Here is a 22,478-nt window from a genome sequence, read left to right as displayed (position 1 = left end):
GCCTTTCCTTCCAGTTCTCTGTAGCCAATGACTGGAACGAATTGCAAAAATCACTGAAGCTGGAGATTCATATCTCCCACTAACTTTAAGCATCAGCTGTCAGATTAGCTCACAGATCACTGCACCTGTACATAGCACATCCAACTACCTCATCCCCATATTTTTTATTTATTTTTTGCTCCTTTGCACCCCAGTATCCCTACTTGCAAATTCATCTTCTGCACAGTGTTTAATTGCTAAATTGTAATTACTTCGACACTACGGCCTATATATTGCCTTACCTCATTTGCACACACTGTATATAGATTTTTTTATTGTGTTATTGACTGTACGTTCGTTTATGTGTAACTGTGTTGTTGTTTGTGTCGCACTGCTTTGCTTCATCTTGGCCAGGTCGCAATTGCAAATGAGAAATTGTTCTCAACTGGCCTACCTGGTTAAATAAAAGGTGGAAAAATAAAACATTTAATTTTAAAAAGTTAGCTAGTTACCTAAAGTTAGTTGGCTACTAATACTTCAAACTTGCCAGGCAGTATTTTAACTATCTAACTACCCAACGTTTATTGACTTGATTATTCACATCATTCTTAGCTTAAGTTGTATAGTCGTTGTGCGTTCTCAATGGAAATTGTTAGTTCTGGCTATCCACTCCCATTTCAGAGCGCTCTCGTCCGAGTGTGCCAGAGAGCAGAACGACTGCTAAATTTACGAACGCTCAACGTCGGCAAAAAAAATAAGCGTAATTAAACTGTTGCCAGCAGAACAGTTACCAACCCTCTAGATAACCAGCTCTGCTACAGCGTGTAAAATGGTCAGAGTGAGGCGCTCTCTCATTTGCGTCTGGAAGTAGCTAGCCAACATTAGCCAGTTAGCCTGGGTGCTTGACTACCGTTGTGATGGTCAGAACGCTCGGATCAACCCTACTCCTCTTGCCAGAGCGTCTAGTGTCGCGCTCTGAACGCTCCGAGAGTGAAACGCTCCGGATTTAAGAACAGGGGAGAAGATCGAAGGTTTGGTGAGGGTTGGGGAGAAGATTGAAGGTTTGGTGAGGGTTAAAAGTACACAGACAGATGTCGGGGAACACAAACTACACTGCCCATAAACACACCTGAAACACACACACACACACACACACACACACACACACAGGTTACAGCCAGGCAGAACGCCCTGTGGAACCCATGGGTTAAGGGTCTATAAATAAAGAGGGGATGACAGAGAGAGATAGGAAGAGAGAGCAAGAGAGAGAGCATGAGATAGAGACAGCGAGCGAGCGATAGAGAGCGAGATAGAATGAAGAGAGCCATGGGGGAAGTGTTCAGGTCGATAAACAGCAAAAGAAATATGAAAATACAGAGAGAAAGATTATCAGAGAGAGATAGACAAAGAGAGATGCAGAGAAGGATGAGAGAGGAGAGGAGAGAGAGAACAGCCCGACAGGACTCTGTGGACCTATATCTGATATGGGATCCTTGATCTCTTCCTGGCCACCAGCCGACCCCTGATCTCTTCCTGGCCACCGGCCGACCCATGGGAGCCTGCGATTGACCCTGGTGCGACCTGGGACAGGGGATCTACTCACGCTACGGTGACCTTCTACCGTGAGGGGGGGGGGGGGGGGGGTCAACACCCGTACACCATTTCACTCCATGACATCACACCGTGTCCTGCCTTCCCAGTCTTGTAAGCCTCTTTAGCTGCACCACTAATCCTAGCCCCCGGTAACAGCCTGGGGTGTGTGTGTGTGTGTGTGTGTGTGTGTGTGTGTGTGTGTGTGTGCGCATGCATGCATACAAAACAGATTACTTGTGTATATGCACAGGGGTCACAGTATGTAACATGGCTAAATCTTCTGCCCTAATCTATGTGCTCTGTCACCTCTGGGTCTGCATGGCAAACGGCCAAGGAACACAAGTAAAATACTCAAGGGCCAGTCTGCCCTTCCCCCTGTTGAGGGGCCAAAATCTTGGTCTCTCTCTCGCACAGTATCTAGCGGACTGACTATTGGAATGTGTGAGAGAACAATACTACCACAGCCGTGATTGCTATCTGTATTCGAAACTTCTTCCCTGAAGAGAACCTCGGATGCCATCGACACGCATGTACGATCTCTTTGGTGACGTGTAGTGGTTCAGAGTGTACTCTGATGACACGGTATATGCAAGGATTTCCTTTGTGCCGTCTCAGGAATGCGGCCTCGTCTCCATTGTACCCAGCCCACCACCTCAAGTCTTCACACGTAGAGGTGACCCCCTTTCTTTAGGATGTCGGCTGGTTCCATCTGATTGGATATCTTAGTTTTATTACCTAATCTGTGGCTTGGTCAAACATTGATTTTGAACACAAACAAGTCAGATCTGGTAGAAATGGAATGAAGGTCTGTTGTTCGCTCTTCTCCTGCCCGTGCAAAAGGGTTTTATGAAAACGCTTCTCTCTTTTAGGACTCCCGAGTGGCACAGCGGTCTTAGGCACTGCACCTCAGTGCTAGAGGCGTCACTACAGACCCTGGTTTGAGTCCAGGCTGGATCATAGCCAGCTGTGATTGGGAGTCCCATAGGGCGGCGCACAATTGGCCCAGCGTCATCCGGGTTAGGGTTTGGCCGGGGTAGGCCGTCATTGTAAATAAGAATTTGTTCTTAACTGACTTGCCTAGTAAAATAAAACAAATACAAAATAAAAGCCTATGGGTCCGTTTTGTTCATGCTTGTTGGATGCATTTGCAGTTCGTTTCGGGGTGTTTTCAGATTAATTTGTGTCCAAAATAAATGAATGGTAAATAATGTAGTGTCATTTCGGAGTGGCTTTTATAGATGCTAACCTCCCCTATTATTGGCATGTCCTGGGGGTATGACCTTTGACCCTCTGTAACTTTCTTACTCATCATTATTCACAATTCATTATCCATAATTATGGTAGCATCCACATTCACGTAGAAGTGTTCAGAAACGTTCTATTCTTATTTATAATATAAGTGACTCCAAAATGACACACACAAAAAAAACTTATTTACCATTCATTTACATCGGGCACAAAGTAATCTGAAAAATAACCAAAACGACCTGCAAATGCAACCAACGAGTTTGTAGAGTCACAAAGATGATGCAGTCATTGCATATTAGGAATATGGCACCAAATACTAAACTTTTGGCTACTTTATTTACAACAATCTTCATGGGTGTCAATCATTTTGAACCCTACCTCTTCGAGAAGAAAAATGACTACCTGTTATACAAAATCTGTTGTGTGCGTCTACATATATAATTCACCCCAAAACGTGGCATACAATATAGCTCAGTATTTTTAATCATTGATTTTATACAGTCTTTAATTGCTTATCTTTATCCAAAAGGGGTCAATCAATATTACCACGCGGCTGTGGACATACTCATCAGGTTTGAAAGCCCGCGTACATCAATAGATTATACTGGATGCGTATGTTGATTAGTGTTCCTCTGCTGTTTTGACAGCTCTGTTATTCGAGATGACAACTAACGACTGCACATTTGCAGACAGTCAATTTCCCTAAATCTGGGAATGGGGATGAGTGTGTATGGGGAATGAGCGTTCCAATTTGCAAAAAAGAAAGAAAAAAAAAAGAAAAGAGAGAAGCCTCCAGCAACAACAACAACAAAAATACAAAAATGAAAAGTAGACCACAGATACACGTCCTCCCGGGACCCCAAAGAGAGAAACAACCAAGAAAAGAAAAAAAGGCAGAGAAAAAACATGCAAATTTAATGAAGATGTGCATTTTCTTCCAGGAGAGATAGAAGAAGGGTTTGCGTGGGAACAGGAAAGGGCTGTGCGCCTACCTAAACATCAAACACGCACACACATGGCAGGGGGACTGTGTAGTCGCGCACTAGTTAGGCTAGCACTAACCTGTGCTTTACCTCAGTCCCAATGGAGGGCCAATATACATTTAGATGCTGGCAGCCTTCAATTATTTAGGATACTTCAGATAGCAAGCTGATGCTCAATCTGGTAGCGGGAGGCGTTTCCAGGCAATAGAGTCAGAATAGGCAGTCGACACAGTTATGGCAATGGCGTAGAACTCTGGTACATGCTTTAAATCTCTCCTCAGCACTTGACTGATATTTAAAGTCATTCACTGGCCTGAGAGTTCAGGTTCCCCAAGTCCTGGGGCACAAAGCGAGAGAGGGGAAGAGGCGAGGGAAGAGTGAGAACGAGCAAACGGGAGGGAGGTGAAGACAGAGAGATACAACGCGAGATGGACGGAAAGAAACAGAGCACGGCCAAGTGTCTCACCTTGCAGCCCTCGCAGGCGCTGACTCCATAGTGGTATCCTGAGGACTTGTCCGCACAAACGAAGCAGGGTTTGTAGATTCGTGGGGGAGGAGGCGGCGAGGGGGGACTGGGGACTATCTCCTCCGAGCTGGTGCTCTGGGTCTCTATGGCTGCAGAGAGAGAGAGAGAAAGTGGAGCGGGAGATTAGGTTAGCTTAATCTATAGGGCTGGATGAACTTAAAGACATACAACTATGCTTTACTTAGCCTAATCACCGATTAAGACATGGTGGAAATGAGTGACAATGGCACAGTGCAACAAGTGGACCGTATGAAAGATTCAGTGGAACCACAGTTGGTAATTGGGTAGGTAACTTGTAACACAGCTCACTTAAATAATTACCACTTTCTGATGTAACTGCATGTTGAAAGAGAGAGACAGAGAGAGAGACAGAGACAGAGACCGAGAGAAACAGAGACCGAGAGAGACAGAGACAGAGAGAGACAGAGAGAGAGAGAGAGACACACACAGAGGTTAAGTGAGAGATTTAAATAGATCAAAAGAGAATCAGGATGAAAGAGAGTGAATGACAATACGAGCCGCTTCACTTTCATGTAATGGCTGCCAAAGGTGTTTCCATCAAATATTAACTCTGGGATGGGAAGGCAATCAATACTTCCTCATTTCATTTTTTTCCCCTCTGTAATTTGGAAATATTTCTATCATTTTTCTTTCCCTTTGAAAATGTGGAGTAGGTCGCGTAGATCATTAGGAAAAACCTCAATTATAACCCTGTTTTAGATGACATTTTAAGGCAGCAAAATGTGACGCCTGTAAGGCGTGTAGACTTTCACTAGCGGCTGTATGATTAAAAAAAAGAGGAGGACATGCCTTCGGTGTGATGAGAAAACAGTCATCTTTGTAATATCACAGTCCATCATGTAATCTCCTCCACTTCTTGGAAGAGGGGCTTACATCATGTGGAAGGCTGTGAGAGGCAGACCCTGAACGCACACACACACACACACGCAGGCTCACATACAGGTTACATTCATGTACACACAACACACCTTCAATCTGTCAGAGCTCTCCTAGTATGTGTGTGTGTGTGTGTGTGTGTGTGTGTGTGTGTGTGTGTGTGTGTGTGTGTGTGTGTGTGTGTGTGTTAAGCTTAGGGGTCAGACTGAACACTGAAGTGTTAGTAAGTGCTCTAGTTTTACCCCAGGACTCAAAAGAACCTGCAAGGCAGCATGAGAGAACGAAAGGGGATAGGAACACACACACACACACAAACAAACCCTGACCGAATAACACACATATTTCTGGCCCTAACCCACCATGTGAAAGTTGATGCATGAATCTGTCCTACATGTTCTAGTGTGTGTGTGTGTGTGTGTGTGTGTGTGTGTGTGTGTGTGTGTGTGAGAGAGAGAGAGACTTCTCAGTGTACAATCTTACTTGTTTCCATCATTACCACACTAAACCCCCACACATTCTTCTACCTTTCCCTCATCTCTCTCACTCCCTCTACATTTACCTCCCCCTGCATCTCTCCTTTTCTCTCTCCCTCTCCAGATTCTTCTCATTCTCCCCCAACACCCTGCCCCCCACACATTTGCGATTCCCCCCTGTCCTTCTGTCCTCCAATCCCCAGCCATGTTCCCCTCTGCCCTTTCCCCTTTGACCCCCAGTCATCTCCGGTCCCCACCCTTTCCCGGCTTCCCCTCTATATCTCCTGACATAACACACATTCCAGTGTCTGCACCCACCCCCCCCCCTCCCCCTCTCTCTTTTTTTCTGCAAGCTCAGTCCACCTTCCCATCAGTGCTGGATAGGTGCCAACAATAACACCGGTATAGGGGCTGGGGGGAATTCCAAAACCGTTACGTGTGTGTGTGTGTGTGTGTGTGTGTGTGTGTGTGTGTGTGTGTGTGTGTGAGATGAGAGAGTCAGTTGGGGAATGTGTGTGCATACGTATGGTCTACAAAGTATTATTTTCAAAACAGACAATGTTTTCGCTGTGTGTGAGCATGAAACGAGAGGAAAAAGTTGAGGAAGACATGGGGGGGGGGGGGGGGGGGGGGGGGGAGACACGGAGAGTCCGGAAGAACATGAGAGAGAGAGAAAGAGAAGGAAACCGAGGATGACGAAAAACGAGAGACCATCTAGGATCCCTCCAGTGATCGCTGGGTTCGGAACAGACGAAGAACTGGAGGATGGGTTGGAGGATGGGTTGAGTTTTGGTCCCGAGAACAGTGGTTCAGGTGTGTGGAGGGGGAAGTGTATGCGTTTTCCTTGCAGGTCAATAACCAATTCATTTCCCAGGAACAACTTTGACGATTACTGTCTGGGATCTACTAAACGTTTTATAGGATGTCTAGATATATAGATACTAGTCGATCGCTATGATGAATGGTACCAGTTCTATATCCCATTTGAGCCCGAGCCTCGTCTACTTTTTCAGTCTATGCTCAGCTGCAGCTTTCCAAGTATATCCACTACAGATCAGCCGGTGTTTCCTGTGTTCAAAATAAGCCAGGGTGTCACTGAAAATACACCAGCCCTAACAGAGACAGAAAGAAGACACGAGAGAGGAGGATGTGAAGTCTTTATCTCCTCTCCAGGCGCACGCACACACACACACACACACACACACACACACACACACACACACACACACACACACACACACACACACACACACAGAGAGAGAGAGAGGAAACGAGTGACGGTTGAGGCTTCAGTGGTGTCTTTGTGCCAGCTAAGGGAGGTATTTTGGGCAGGTAGACACGCAGAAAAAAAAGGGGCGACAGAGAAAGCGGGCTCAGAAACGAGATGAAAGAGAGCTATGGTGAGAGATACGCTGTAGGTGAAAAGAAAAAGGGGGAGTGAGAGGGGCACACATTGATGTTGTGCTGCTGTACGGTATCAAACCAACACGGTTCAAGGTTAAAAAAAAACTAAACACAGGAAGTAAGACATTTCGAACAAGTAAGACATTTTCCTCCTCTTTCCCCGTGCTTATTTCACATTACACTCGCTCCATATTCTCACCCCTCTCTCACCCTCTCCAGCGCTGTTCGTCTCACCCTTCTCCTTCGCTCCTTCCCTCTCCTGCCTTCGCACTCAGTCTTTTTGTGTGCGCGCCAGCCCCGTGTTCCCTGGAGCCCTGTCTGACCTCTTTTCTGCCAAGCTGTCCTTGTACGAGTCCTGACTCGTGTATGAGTGGCACATTAGAGGGTGAAATAGGGACGTCCTCATCCTCACGTGGAACTCTACCTGCACGCCTGGGGCTACGCCACCCAAACTGGTCCCAGACACCATGTGTTAAAATGAAACCACGTGTAATAACAAAACCAGGATTTTATCAGACGAAAGCCAAACTGATCAGCTCATCACTAAATCGATCCTCCCGGGTAGGCGACGTACACCAGCTATAGTGAGCTAGCGTCGCTAACGACTAGGCTCCGCAAGCTTCCTTGTCACCTCAGCTAAAATGGGGACATTTGAGAAAGAAGCCGACTTGATGCCAAAGGCAGTTCACCCTGATCAAGGACATGGCTGGACTACAATGAATGGCTCCAAAGTGCATTTTGACCTGGATCTCAAAAGGGGAGTTCCCACTCAGTCAAACTGACATCTACTTTAATAAATCATATCAAATTGTATTTGGTCACAAGCGCCGAATACAATAGGTGTAGACATTACCGCGAAATGCTTACTTACAAACCCTTAACCAACAATCCGGATTTTTTTTTTTAAGTGCGCAAATAATTTGCTAAAATTATAACAATAACTATAAAACGGGGGGGGTGGGGTGTACAGGGGGTAGCGGTACCCAGGCGAGGTAATTGAGGTATGGAAATGTAGGTAGGGGTAAAGTAACTATGCGTAGATAATAAACAGCGAGTAGCAGCAGCGTAAAAAAGGGGGTGAATGCAAATAGTCCGGGTAGCCATTTGATTGACCGTTTAGCAGTCATATCTCTTGGGGATAGAAGCTGTTAAGGAGCCTTTTGGATCTAGACTTGGCACTCCAGTACCGCTTTCCGTGCGGTAGCAGAGAGAACAGTCTATTAGGGTGGCTGGAGTCTTCCTCCTTAGGGCCTTCCTCTGACACTGCCTGGTATAGAGGTTCTGGATGGCAGGAAGCTTGGCCCCAGTGATGCACTGGGCAGTACACACTACCCTCTGTAGCGCCTAGTGGTCGGATGCCGAGCAGTTGCCATACCAAGCGGTAATGCAACCAGTGAGGATGCTCTCGAGGGTGCAGCTGTATAACTTCTTGAGGATCTGATGACCCATGGAAGGCAGACTCAATTAGAAACCAGCATCACACAGGAGGACTTTTTCCTTCCCTCTTTCTTTCCAGAACTCCCATCAGGCAAAATGATGCATGTCCTCTCTCGCCACCACTCCCTCCCTCGCTTTTTGCTTAGTCTCGATTCCAACACAAGTGTTTTCATGGAGACATGCTAACCGTGGGTGAGCCATTGTCAAAGCATGACCAGGAGTTTTGTTGTTGAATAAAGCAAAGCGTTTTCTCTCTGAATCTGGCTTACGCGTCACGTTTTCTGTTCTTGTCATTAGTAATTATTGGATCGTCGAGCATACAATTTCACCCACAAACCTGGTGATGTCAGCACAACACTGACCAAACGAGCAGGTCCAGTACGGCGCTTTCCGGGTGACCGAACCAAATTCACATAGACATATTAGCTATAGATCTTTCATTCTCTTTGAAAGCAAGTCTGACAAGCAGTAGATCTGTTGTTTGTGCTCCATTTCTATGCTTCCCGTTCCTAAGTTTAGCTTTCGCATATTTTTTGATTCGGTTATGTACACAGGCTTCAAAACAGCTAAAGATATATCTTTAAATATTGAAAATATATTTCACAGCGGTTTAGATTTCGCATTGACTCTCTACACTATACACTGCTTGTTTTGCCATATAAACCGAAATTAGGCAAAATTGTATAAACCGTGTAATGGCAGAGCGATTTCTACATATTGCGCATTTAAGAGTTAAACAAAGGTTAAAAAAATAATAATTAGACACTTCCTTAGCTGCTCATTGTAAGAGCCGATCACACGGAGTGCTGATCACCTGACCAGACTGACGGGGTGAGGGTTGTATGGTGGAGAGGCGAAGGGGTCAGAGGGCTCTCATATTTCCCTTAACCCCCCTGGGCCCTGTTGACCTATCTGTCTGCCTGGCGTGACCTTGTGCTTGCCCCATTTGACCCCTAGCTGACAGATGGGCCTGTTTGGCTGGCTGAGAGGGCCAATAGTGTTAGTGTCGGATCTGAGGGTCACAGAGACAAAAAGGCACAGACAAAAAACAACCACGTATACGGTTGAAGTCGGAAGTTTACATCCACCTTTGCCAAATACGTTTATACTCCGTTTATCACAATTCCTGACATGTAATCCTAGTAAAAATCCCATGTCTTAGGTCAGTTAGGATCACCACTTTATTTTAAGAATGTGAAATGTCAGAATAATACTAGAGAGCTTTTATTTATTTCATTACATTCCCAGTGGGTCAGAAGTTTACATACAGTCAATTAGTATTTGGTAGCATTGCCTTTAAATTGTTTAACTTGGGTCAAAAGTTTCTGGTAGCTTTCCACAAGCTTGAATTTTTAGCCCATTCCTCCTGACAGAGCTGGTGTAACTGAGTTAGGTTTGTAGGCCTCCTTGCTCGCACACGCTTTTTCAGTTCCGCCCACAAATTTTCTATGTGATTGAGGGTCAGGGATTTGTGATGGCCACTCCAATATCTTGAATTTGTTGTCCTTATGCCATTTTGCCACAACTTTGGAAGTATGCTTGAGTCCATTGTCCATTTCAAAGACGCATTTGTGACCAAGCTTTAACTTCCTCACTGATGTCTTGAGATGATGCTTCAATATATATACACATCATTTTCCTTTCTCATGAGGCCATCTATTTTGTGAAGCTCACCAGCCTCCTGCAGCAAAGCACCCCTACAACATGATGCTGCCACCCCCGTGCTTCATGGTTGGGATGGTGTTCTTCGGCTTGCAAGCATCCCCCTTTTTCCTCCAAACACAACGATGGTCATTATTGCCAAAAAGTTCAAATTTGTTTCATTAGATCAGAGGACATTTCTCCAAAAAGTACAATCTTTGTCCCAATGTGCAGTTGCAAACCAACCACCAGTCTGGCTTTTCTATGGCGGTTTTGGAGCAGTGGCTTCTTCCTTGCTGAGCGGCCTTTCAGGTTATGTCGATATAGGACTCGTTTTACTGTGGATATAGATACTTTTGTACCGGTTTCCTCCAGCATCTTCACAAGGTCCTTTGCTGTTGTTCTCTAGGAAACAGAACGTGTCTCCTTCCTGAGCAGTATGGTGGCTGCGTGGTCCCATGGTGTTTATACTTGCGTACTATTGTTTGTACATGTGAACATGGCACCTTCAGGCACTTGGAAATTGCTCCCAAGGATGAACCAGACTTGTGGAGGTCTACAATAAAAATAAAAAAAATGTCGAGGTCTTGGCTGAATTCTTTTGATTTTCACATGATGTCAAGCAGAGGCACCGAGTTTGAAGGTAGGCATCAAAATACATCCACAGGTACACCTCCAATTGACTCAAATTATATCAATTGGCCTTTAGAAGCTTCTGATAAGCCATGACATCATTTTCGGGAATTTTCCAAGCTGTTTAAAGGCACAGTCAACTTAGTGTATGTAAACTTCTGACCCACTGGGATTGTGATACAGTGAATAAGTGAAGTAATCTGTAAACAATTGTTGGAAAAATTACTTGTGTCATGCACAAAGTAGATGTCCTAACCGACTTGCCAAAACTATAGTTTGTTAACAAGAAATGTGTGGAGTGGTTGAAAATCGAGTTTTAATGACTCCAACCTAAGTGTATGTAAACTTCAGACTTCAACTTAATTTTTAACCACGTACACACAGACTAAACCACATGCACACACAATTGGCAGAAATACAGTTGAAGAAAATCGCAAACATACTGATACATTGTCGAGTTAACCCACTGTACCATATACTACTGATATCCACACAACCATCTGGGCCATTAGATCACCCGAGGGAGACTATGGGCCATTAGATCATCCGAGGGAGACTATGGGCCATTAGATCATCCGAGGGAGACTATGGGCCATTAGATCATTCAAGGGAAGCTATGGGCCATTAGATCATCCGAGGGAAGCTATGGGCCATTAGATCATCCGAGGGAGACTATGGGCCATTAGATCAACCGAGTGAGACTATGGGCCATTAGATCATTCGAGGGAGACTATAGGCTTAGCAGCTCCTCCTGAGGAGGTTTTCGAAGAGGGAGCTATGAATTAGTGAACGTACGTCTCCCAGTGCTACACTCCCGCCGTTTACCCTCTCGCCAGAGAATAGCCTGGATGGGACAGAGGCCGCTGTTTCCCTCTGAAATATTTAAACGCCCCAATCATTCTAGTGCTACAGGGTAAATGGATGAGGCCAGCAGAGGAGTTGGTGAGGGGGCGGGGGTGTCTGTGTTATAGAGTTAAAAAGTAGAAGGGGAAAGTGGGGAAAAAAGCAGAGGAAGAAGAGGGATTGTCTGTGAGTTTGTCTGCGAGTGTGTGTGTGTGTGTACACAAGTGAACGTGTCTAAGAGAGGGGGGACTAGACAGAGAGATAATCAGAGGTGTGTGTGTGTGAGTGTGTGTGTGTGAGTGAAAGAGAGAGTGAGATAAAGAGAGAGAAAAAAGAAAATAGGGCAGAGCATGAAAGGGAAGCGGCTGCATACCTCGCGGCAGCAGCGTTGGCGGTAGTCCCCGGGGGAGAAAGAGGATCCTGGTACAGTTGTTAAGCCTCTCTCTCTCTCTTCTCTCCCTTCAAAAAGGCTCACTGTGACTGTACTACACACTCTTCTCTCGCAGACAACATTCGGCTCTTCTCACAGACAAAAAAAAAACTCTCGGTTTTGTCATGCAAGCGGGGAACCAGGTGACAGACATGGGATAAGATATCAAGACTAAGGAAACTGAAAACGAGGACGAGTCAAAATGTTAAAAAACAACCTAATTTCTAGTGTTGCACGGTACACCGGAACTTTGGTACTTTATCAATACTGCATCACGCTGCACGGAAGTTAACACACTTGAATAATGCGATATATAATGCATGCAGGAATGTTGAAACTGTTCATTACTGTTCGCAAAACAATGTCCATACAGGCTAGAACACTTGCGTCAATGTGAGAAGATACTGGTCGCTTCCAGCTTGGTAGGCTACATTTTCCTCTAGCGTATAGCCGAAGCTGTCATCAATTGATTTCAAAGCTGATTGCCAACAAAACTTTATTTATTCACTTCAAATTGGTCTCTTTCTCACGCCTCTCCCAAAGATTATCTATAGAGTTCGCCAGCTTGTAGTCCTAATAAACGGAAATGAGTTACCTCTGGTTCATTCAGCCATACCTATGCGGAATATTAATGGGGAAAGAATAAGGTTTTGGGATAAAGGCCGGAAATAAGGTCTGAGGATAACACAGGCTTCGAAAATCGTATACGTTTTGTTCTATGGGCTAATATAAGTCAGTTAACATGAACTTCATGAATTATGAAGACTTTTGTGCTTTTTTGGGATTACATAAATGCTTCAAAATGCACACAAAGTGACGTTAGCTGATGAAAATGAGCTCATAGAACAAAACATTAGCTCCTAAGCCTGTGTTTACCACAGACCTTCATTCATTTCACCATAGGCCATTCGTTTCACCATAGGCTTTGTCCAATGAACCATGGTGGAGTTAGTACCTACAAAAAGACGGCGTTACTATTCATCTCTATTGCCTCCACGAACTGACTCCCCCTCTTGCCTCGTGAATGACGTCATTACTGTAAAAAAAAAAAAAAAACTTTATTTAACTAGGCAAGTCAGTTAAGAACAAATTCTTATTTCCAATGACGGCCTATAAACAGTGGGGTTAACTGCCTTGTTCAGAACGACCTTTCGGTTACTGGCCCAACGCTCTAACCACGAGGCTACCTGCCGCCCCTAAAGAGACAGCGAGCACGTTCGTAAAATAAACTACTTCTATGTAAATGTTGTTGATCACTACAATAAAATTGGTCCCAAATGGAAGGGTAAGATACTGTTCATCATCTGTAGCCCCGTGAAAATCAGCCAAAATAAGCGCAATAACAAAAGTCATGCACACATTAATTTAACTCTATTGTCAATAGGCCTGTTGATTTACCCAGTTTATCAATAAAGATTTATAATTCAAATACATTATTACCATTATGTTGTCATGTAGTTTGATTGGTAAAAACAAATTGAGTGTCTGACTGTATAGTTGATTCATTAATGCATAAATGACCGTCTCTGAAAAATGTAACGATATTTAACTCAAAAGATTCCCAATGATTGAACAGAGCAGTAGCTGAGTATCTGTCTGGATCAAGTGCCATTCTGTGACTTTGTCTAACAAGCCTTGTACTTCTTGCAGTGGTATCGTTTTGCAATTGACTATCGCGACGGTATTGCGAATCGTGATAGTGAACCTGGTGTCGAAGTCAACACTCTGGTATCGTGACAACACTATATACTGTGCATCTCAGCTTACTGGGGCGGGGTAAGATAAAGGTTAGTCTTGGACAGCGACGGCGGTCAGAATCCAAACGGTCTTGTCCGGGTTGAAACGCTCATCAGAGTACCTCATCATGTTAGACCTGGGTAGAGGCGCGGGTGTACATTGACGCACGTGTGCTTGCTTATGGTGTATAAGAACGTGCGTGATTGTATGTGAGAGAGAGAACTAGCTGAAGGGAATGAGAAAGGGGGTCAATGAGGTTACAGCACAGAGTGCAGCTCATATGGGCAGGCAGAGAGAGAGAGGCAGAGGCAGAGAGAGAGAGAGAGAGAAGCAGAGAGAGAGGCAGAGAGAGAGAGAGAGAGAGAGAGAAGCAGAGAGAGAGGCAGAGAGAGAAGCAGAGAGAGAGAGAGGTAGAGAGAGAGAGAGAGAGAGAGAGAGGCAGAGGGAGAGAGAGAGAGGCAGAGGCAGAGAGAGAGAGGCAGAGAGAGAGGGGCAGAGAGAGAGGGGCAGAGAGAGAGGGGCAGAGGCAGAGGGAGAGAGAGGCAGAGGGAGAGAGAGAGAGAGAGAGAGAGAGGCAGAGAGAGAGAGAGAGAGCGAGAGAGAGAGCGAGAGCGAGAGCGAGAGAGAGGCAGAGGGAGAGAGAGCGAGAGAGAGAGAGAGAGAGAAAGAGAGGCAGAGGGAGAGAGAGAGAGGCAGAGGGAGAGAGAGGCAGAGAGAGAGAGAGAGAGAGAGAGGCAGAGAGAGAGAGAGGCAGAGAGAGAGAGAGAGAGAGAGAGAGAGAGAGGCAGAGAGAGAGAGAGAGAGAGGCAGAGAGAGAGAGGGAGAGGGAGAGAGGTAGAGGGAGAGGTAGAGGGAGAGAGAGAGGTAGAGGGAGAGCAAGAGAGAAAAAAAGAGAAAAAAAGGCAGGCAGCCAGGATTTAGGTCATTCAATGAGACAGCCTGGCCAACTCCAGATCCAGCTCTAGAGACTGTCAGTTCTGTGTGAGTCACAGGCCTGGATCCAACCCAACAAACCCCCCAACTTACAGATACACACAAACACACAGGGTGACTCATCGCTCCAAGCTCCGGCCCCCAGCCTCTGATTGGTGGGCCGGAGGACTGTTTACATGGCAGAAAAAGTACATGAGATAACCCTGAATGGTCCCCAGGGCTCGTACTATTGGCAGAGAACACTTTCTGTTGGAGGGGAAACAGGGAGAGAGCCATCCTTTTGTTTTGCAGAGCATTACACTGTATGTAAACAGACCAAACGGGTTACAGTATGCAACCAAGGTCATGGCTCAAAGTGTAAACATGCCAGAGGGGTTGATTGCAATGACTGGTGAAAAAAACAGTAGGAACAGTTTTAATGCACAATTGCCTTCTCCTGCATCTGGAGTTCTTTCTGCCCATTGTGCATCTCTTCCCTTCTTCCTCACCTTGATCCCCCCCAGAGTGAGCAATCAGTGCCTCCCCCTTTCGTGCTAGCAGTGGGGGAGAGGAGTGGCAGCGAAACAACAGGGACCGGGGCTAAAGCCTGGCAGCGAAACAATAGGGACCGGGGCTAAAGCCTGGCAGCGAAACAATAGGGACCGGGGCTAAAGCCTGGCAGCGAAACAATAGGGACCGGGGCTAAAGCCTGGCAGCGAAACAATAGAGACCGGGGCTAAAGCCTGGCAGCGAAACAATAGGGACCGGGGCTAAAGCCTGGCAGCGAAACAATAGGGACCGGGGCTAAAGCTTGGCAGCGAAACAATAGGGACCGGGGCTAAAGCCTGGCAGCGAAACAATAGGGACCGGGGCTAAAGCTTGCCAGCGAAACAATAGGGACCGGGGCTAAAGCTTGCCAGCGAAACAATAGGGACCGGGGCTAAAGCCTGGCAGCGAAACAATAGGGACCGGGGCTAAAGCCTGGCAGCGAAACAATAGGGACCGGGGCTAAAGCCTGGCAGCGAAACAATAGGGACCGGGGCTAAAGCCTGGCAGCGAAACAATAGGGACCGGGGCTAAAGCCTGGCAGCGAAACAATAGGGACCGGGGCTAAAGCCTGGCAGCGAAACAATAGGGACCGGGGCTAAAGCCTGGCAGCGAAACAATAGGGACCGGGGCTAAAGCCTGGCAGCGAAACAATAGGGACCGGGGCTAAAGCCTGGCAGCGAAACAATAGGGACCGGGGCTAAAGCCTGGCAGCGAAACAATAGGGACCGGGGCTAAAGCCTGGCAGCGAAACAATAGGGACCGGGGCTAAAGCCTGGCAGCGAAACAATAGGGACCGGGGCTAAAGCCTGGCAGCGAAACAATAGGGACCGGGGCTAAAGCCTGGCAGCGAAACAATAGGGACCGGGGCTAAAGCCTGGCAGCGAAACAATAGGGACCGGGGCTAAAGCCTGGCAGCGAAACAATAGGGACCGGGGCTAAAGCCTGGCAGCGAAACAATAGGGACCGGGGCTAAAGCCTGGCAGCGAAACAATAGGGACCGGGGCTAAAGCCTGGCAGCGAAACAATAGGGACCGGGGCTAAAGCCTGGCAGCGAAACAATAGGGACCGGGGCTAAAGCCTGGCAGCGAAGCCATTGGGACAAGGAATAAAGCCTGGCACCAGTCCATAGACCACTGGGGGGAACCAGGTGGTTAACCACCATGTCATCTCTGGGATTTGCACCCCAGCAGACAATAGCATGGTAATCCCACCAGCTGAGCCCAGCATAGCGACCAGATGGAGAACCAGGGGTCAGTACTCTGGTCCATTAGGCCAGGCTGGGTTAGGGCCAGTCTGGTCTGATTCGGGCTGTCGGCCCGGGAGGTTAGGACCTCGTTCTTGGATATTTGTATTTTTTGATTTTTTGTTGTTGTTGTGTAACACTTGAGCTGATATCTGTGGTGAGTGGTAGGATATTGGCGGAGGTAATCAGGGTTAATCACCTCGCATGACAGAGTGGAACTCTGCTTCTGTGAATTAGAGTAACCTGGGTATTGGTCCAATCCCAAAGTAGAGGTTTTGGGTCAATTAGCCTACTTGGTTTTTGTGAATAAATTCCATTTCATAGTAAGGATTGGTGGGTTATATTTAACTGAAATAAAACAAGTCTGTTGACATCCTGTACTTTTCAAAATACTGGATTTCAGTCATTTAACAATGTATTTAGATACATGTTCAAAATGTTGTTTTTGTAAATTTGTACAATTTCATATTTGACCCCGGTCATCGAGTTCAGAGGTCATAAACTGAAGCTATGGAAGCCTCGCCATACCAGCTAAGTATAGCAGATGCTACACTAGCTAGCCAGCCAGCCTCAGGGGGGATAGAAGGAAACCCCAGTGATGCATGCTGCTGCAGTGACACGCTAGCGTCTCCCTCTTCTCTCTCTCCTAGAGGAGCTCAGGGAACAATGGGCTCAATGATTTCCTCAGACCTGCCCTACTCAGCTCTCTAGTCTCTCCCATCTCCACTTTAAGTCTTAATCTCTTCCCCCTCGCCTTTCTTCTCTTCCCCTCCACTGATCGCCCCAGCCAGCCTCTCCAGGGCCCCTCTTCAGAGACAGAATTAAGCGATATAGGGAGAGAAGAGGAGGAGGGGAGGAGAGCGGGGGTGTTGCTTGGAGCTATTGGGGCTAGCTGACTCACCTGTGTGTGTGTGTGTGTGTGTGTGTGTGTGTGTGTGTGTGTGTGTGTGTGTGTGTGTGTGTGTGTGTGTGAGACAAGGAGAGGCAGACAAGGAGAGTTAAGGAGTGATAAGAAGAGGTAGATAAGGAGTGAAAAGGAGAGGTCAGATAAGGAAAGGTAACGAGTGATAAGTAGAGGCAGATGAGAGATAAGGAGATGTCAGATAAGGAGAGGTAAGGGGTGATAAGGAGAGGTCAGATAAGGAGAGGTAAGGAGTGATGAGGAGAGGTCAGATAGAGGTAAGGAGTGATAAGGAGAGGTCAGGAGTGATAAGTAGAGGCCAGATAAGGAGAGGTCAGGAGTGATAAGTAGAGGTCAGATAATGAAAGGTAATGAGTGATAAGGAGAGGTCCGATAAGGAGAGGTAAGGAGTGATAAGGAGACGTCAGATAAGGAGAGGTAAGGAGTGATAAGGAGAGGTCCGATAAGGAGAGGTAAGGAGTGATAAGTAGAGGCAGATAAGGAGAGCTAAGGCGTGATAAGTAGAGGTCAGATAAGGAGTGATAAGTAGAGGCCAGATAAGGAGAGGTAAGGAGTGATAAGGAGAGGTCAGATAAGGAGAGATAAGGAGTGATAAGGAGAGGTCAGATAAGGAGAGATAAGGAGTGATAAGTAGAGGCAGATAAGGAGAGATAAGGAGTGGTAAGGAGAGATCAGATAAGGAGAGGTAAGGAGTGATAAGGAGAGGATGAGAGGGAAAGACTGTCCTGTGTTTTAGAAGAGAATAAATGGCGATGTTCTCTCTTTTGGTACATCTACTTACTACCACAACAACAACAACAACAATTACAACCAATGCTTTTACTACTATAGTTAAGCTACAACTGTCATTACAGAACTTAAAGCCATGACAACAATCATCAGTTCTGTAACCACAAACAGCACAGACGCTCCTTTTGCTGCAAAAAATGACGATCAGTGATCTTCAACAACATCTTGCGTTACACGACATTTTTTAAACTGTTTCATTTCTGTTAACACTTTAACCCATTTCTACGACTCAGTTGGGATTTTGGACTCGGGGACATAAGTTAGCGTCTGAGCCGTGGCGCTGGGAGATAACAGCATGGTTTCAACCTGCCCCCCCCCCCCCCCCCCCCCCCCGACCTCCCTCTGAAGTGTGCGGATCTACTTCCACACACCAGGCAGTGTACCATGCCATGTGCCTCAGGAGGTGTGTTCCAACTTCTCCCAGCCAGCGGCGTGTTGTACCCCAAAGCTGGGCTAGATCGACGTCCTTCCTCCCAGCCGTGAGCATACCATCTGCCTCGAGCAAGGCTCGGGGCTGGGCTAGAGGGCATTTCTCAGAGTCTGACTGGAGGAGAAGAGACCCCCGCGAGGCTTGGTGAAATGCCAGAGCACTCACATCGTTTCATGCATGACTTGAAGAGGGGAATGTGCGCCATGGGGCAGGGCGCTGGCTTGTGTCTTTAACACGCTATCTTCTCTGAGGGGGGAACTGTGACTGGCCACTTGTGCTCTCGATTGTGTTCTGGTACATTACGGCTGTCTGGAAAAAGCAATGTTCGGTAGCTATGGGGCAAATAGGGAAATGAATTCCCTGCTTGCAACAGACAAGCGTGGTAACCACAAAAAGTTGCATATTCAAACAAGAATACTAGCGATGGTTGCTAATTGCTTCAGAAAATGTGGACCAGGAGCAACAGACTGGAAGTATTTTTTTTATATATATATTTTTTAACAAATCAACAGAAGCAGCGTTCCCATTTCCCAAAACAATCAGGACAGACCTTTAACTACAAAAACAGCGTTCGCAAAACAAATCACTTCAAATGTCTGGAACATCCAAGAGTATATTGAAATCATTCAGGGACTGAAGTAAGTGAATGGGGAAAACTGTTATGCTTTTTCTTCATTTTCAGCAAAGCCTTGGAGGCCTCGGTGTGGCTGTGTAATGGTTTTTACTCAGGCATGTGCTGGCCAGCCGCTGTGGGCAGAAATAGCCTATATCATCGCGTGGCCAAGCTCAGCTGGGTAAGACCCAAGTGACTGCCAGTGGCTCCTCCACTCCTCGGGCCAAACCGACCAGCACCAAGTTTCCAACTAAGGCGCATTTTTTTGTTTTTGGAGTCAAGAGAAGGCAAGACAAGAAAACAAACAGATAAGTGTGGAGAAGGAACACGTGAAGTGGTGGGGGGGGGGGGTCAGTCTATATCTGTCTGTCTATTAAAATGCTGGAACCAAAACTGAACTGTTGCTAAAAACAGAGACAAATTGTCTTTGCCTCCTCCTCCACGACCAAGCTGAGAGGAGGAAATAGGAGCCAAGCAGGGAAATGGTTTAATTAGATCAAGATTAGTAATGAGATTAGCCCTGTGTCGAGTGTGTGTGTGTCGAGTATGTGTGTCAAGAGAGTGAGTCAAGTGTGTGTGTGTGTGTGTGTGTGTGTGTGTGTGTGTGTGTGGTAAAACCACCACGAGGGCTGACCCGGGGACCCAGGCCTGGAGTGCAAGGGTAAGGCCCTGAAGTGTCCCCTTCATAGAATAAACGTGATATCTTGATATAGATCTTAGCCTAAAAGACACAGAGGAAACGAATAAACAAACACTAATCTGTTTAAGTCTGAACTGATCCAGAGCAGGCATTTTCAGCACCTCTCTTATTAACATACAAGCGTTGCTTTCTGCGTGTTTTCAGATGGCTGATCCTGAAACAGAGCAATGGGCTCTAGTGACGAGGGAAGAGCTTTGTCCCAGCTCAGGCAGTTGACCTAGAATCAGTCGCACAGTAAGGAGTAAGGAGGAAACAGCACAGTCACGACTAACAGTACTGACCTAGGGCCAGTCTCTTTTTTAATGTGTGTACTTAACTAGGCAAGTCAGTTAAGAACCAATTCTTATTTACAAAGACGGCCTACCCCGGCCAGAACCCGGACGACGCTGGGCCAATTGTGCACTGCCCTATGGGACTCCCAATCACGGCCGGATGTGATGCAGCCTGGATTCGAACCAGGGACTGCAGTGACGCCTCTTGCACTGAGGTGCAGTGCCATAGACCGCTGAGCCACTCGGGAGCCCAGAACGAGTGGTAATGAAGAAAAAACACAGTTACGGCTGAGGGAACTGAGCTAGGATCAGTAGTAATGTTAGAACAGCCCAGTCACTACTAACATAACTGAGCTAGGATCAGTAGTAATGTTAGAACAGCCCAGTCACTACTAACATAACTGAGCTAGGATCAGTAGTAAAGTTATAACAGCCCAGTCACTACTAACATAACTGACCTAGGGCCAGTCTCCCAGTTTGTATTAATGAAGAAACAGTACAGTCACGGCTGAGGCGACTGACCTCGGACCAGCGGTAATGTTAAAACAGCCCAGTCACAGTTGAGGAGCTCCGTGATCTCCCAGCGACAGCCACTGACCTACATTCAAGCTGCAGTGTCTGAGAGATGGAGGCAGCACTGGGTGATTTCTCCAGAGGTAGGGATGTCTATGTGTGTGTGTGTGTGTGTGTGTGTGTGTGTGTGTGTGTGTGTGTGTGTGTGCCTCCACAAGTAAGCATGCTTGAGTCTAAGAACCGTTTCAACATCAACACCCTTTAAATTCCCCGAAGCATCTCCAGCGCAGCTCGACTCTCCTACAAAGCGCTGTGTCATGTGTACACATTCATGTGCGTCACTGTGTGCATCGATTGTAAATAAGTCTGCGAACGTCTCCCTCCCAAGTGTACGGCTTTGTTACTCTTCTGTTTTAAAAAAGGGGCATGTTGAAACGCCTCGACTAATGAGCGCACTCATTTACATTAAAGGACAGACAGAACGTGTGTATCTGAGCGTGTGTGGCTGGGAAGGAAGAGGTGTTGGTTGGTTTGTCATGACGAACGAGAACCGACCGTTCACCTACACCCCCCCTCACCCCTCCTGGGATAGACGGGAATGATCCCATTCAAAAACCAAGTGGGGGGGGGGGCTACTGAGCCTGACACCCAAACCAAACGGGGACAGTGGCTTTCTGCAGGGCATAAAGGAGAGGAGGGCAGGGAGGGAGGAGAAGGAGAGAGAGATGAAAGGGAGGAAAAGAAGGGAGAAAGTCATAGGGGTATGACAGGAGAGGTGGAAAGAGGGGGACGAGTGAGTGAGAGAGAGACAGAACAGAGGGGGAAGAAAGGGGTCCTGACTGAGAGAAGAGGGGGCCAGGAAGATGGGAGACACCAAGGAGAGAGAGAGAGAGAGAGGAGAAGGGGTCCTGGGTGGCGCAGCGGTCAAAAGCCCTGCACCGCAGTGGTGTTCGGTCCCAGGACGGCGCTCAATTGGCCCAGCGCCGTCCGGGGGTAGGGGATGGTTTGGCCGGTGGGTTTTCCTTGGCTCATCGTGCTTTAGCGACTCCTGGTGACGGGGCCGGGCGCCTGCAAGCTGACCCCAGTCGTCAGTCGAACGGCGTTTCCTCCAACACCGGGTGCCGTAAGCTCACAAAAATTATTTTGGGAAAAAAAAGATGGGGGAAAAAAGAAGAAGGATGAGGGGACGGAGAAAGAGGGATAGAATCAAAGTGCTGCAAAGGTTAACTTCATTGGTGTGGGGAGACGGGTCTGGGGAGAGCAGGGGGGGGGGGGGTCGGTTGTCCGGCTGGCAGGCCGACCGGCTTGGTTCGTTTACACTGTCTTTAGTGTGGCTTAAAACCTACAGTCTTTTTAATTAGCGCTTCATTTAAAGAGATTCTCCTGTACTTTTGTATAGGTTTTAGCCAGGGGACCCATTTTTAGCCAAATGGTCACGGATAATTGCATACTACGTCACAGATATGTGCACCACATCACTTCTCTCCCTTTCGATCTCCGCTGTGTTCACTGAGCCGCTGGGCCCGCCCTGCAACCTCAATGGATAACGCTGGGCAGGCCCCTTGATAGCTGTCACTCAAATGTGAGCGGCTGAAGCTCATTGGCTAGAACTCAAATTGCTAGGGAACGGCCCACGTGGGGGGGACAGCACGGCACAGTTGAAAGAAAACAGACAATAATTCTGCATGCATAAACTACACAGACACATCCA

The 22,478-nt window shown here is 47.0% G+C and overlaps 1 protein-coding gene across 3 annotated transcripts in view; it reads right to left on the bottom strand.

Annotated features, from left to right (window-relative positions):
- Nucleotides 1–22,478, bottom strand: part of LOC129832882 (retinoic acid receptor alpha-like) — a 175,016-nt gene that overhangs the window by 17,144 nt on the left and 135,394 nt on the right. For all 3 annotated transcript variants that reach the window (XM_055896981.1, XM_055896982.1, XM_055896983.1), the window contains one exon: nt 4,270–4,418. In XM_055896981.1, coding sequence (XP_055752956.1) covers nt 4,270–4,418 — 149 coding nt within the window. The remainder of the gene's footprint in view (nt 1–4,269; nt 4,419–22,478) is intronic.

Source organism: Salvelinus fontinalis, chromosome 34 (genome assembly GCF_029448725.1).
Source record: "Salvelinus fontinalis isolate EN_2023a chromosome 34, ASM2944872v1, whole genome shotgun sequence".
Lineage (NCBI taxonomy): Eukaryota > Metazoa > Chordata > Actinopteri > Salmoniformes > Salmonidae > Salvelinus > Salvelinus fontinalis.
Note: the sequence above shows the minus strand (reverse complement) of the source record. Positions and strands in the feature narration are given on the sequence as shown.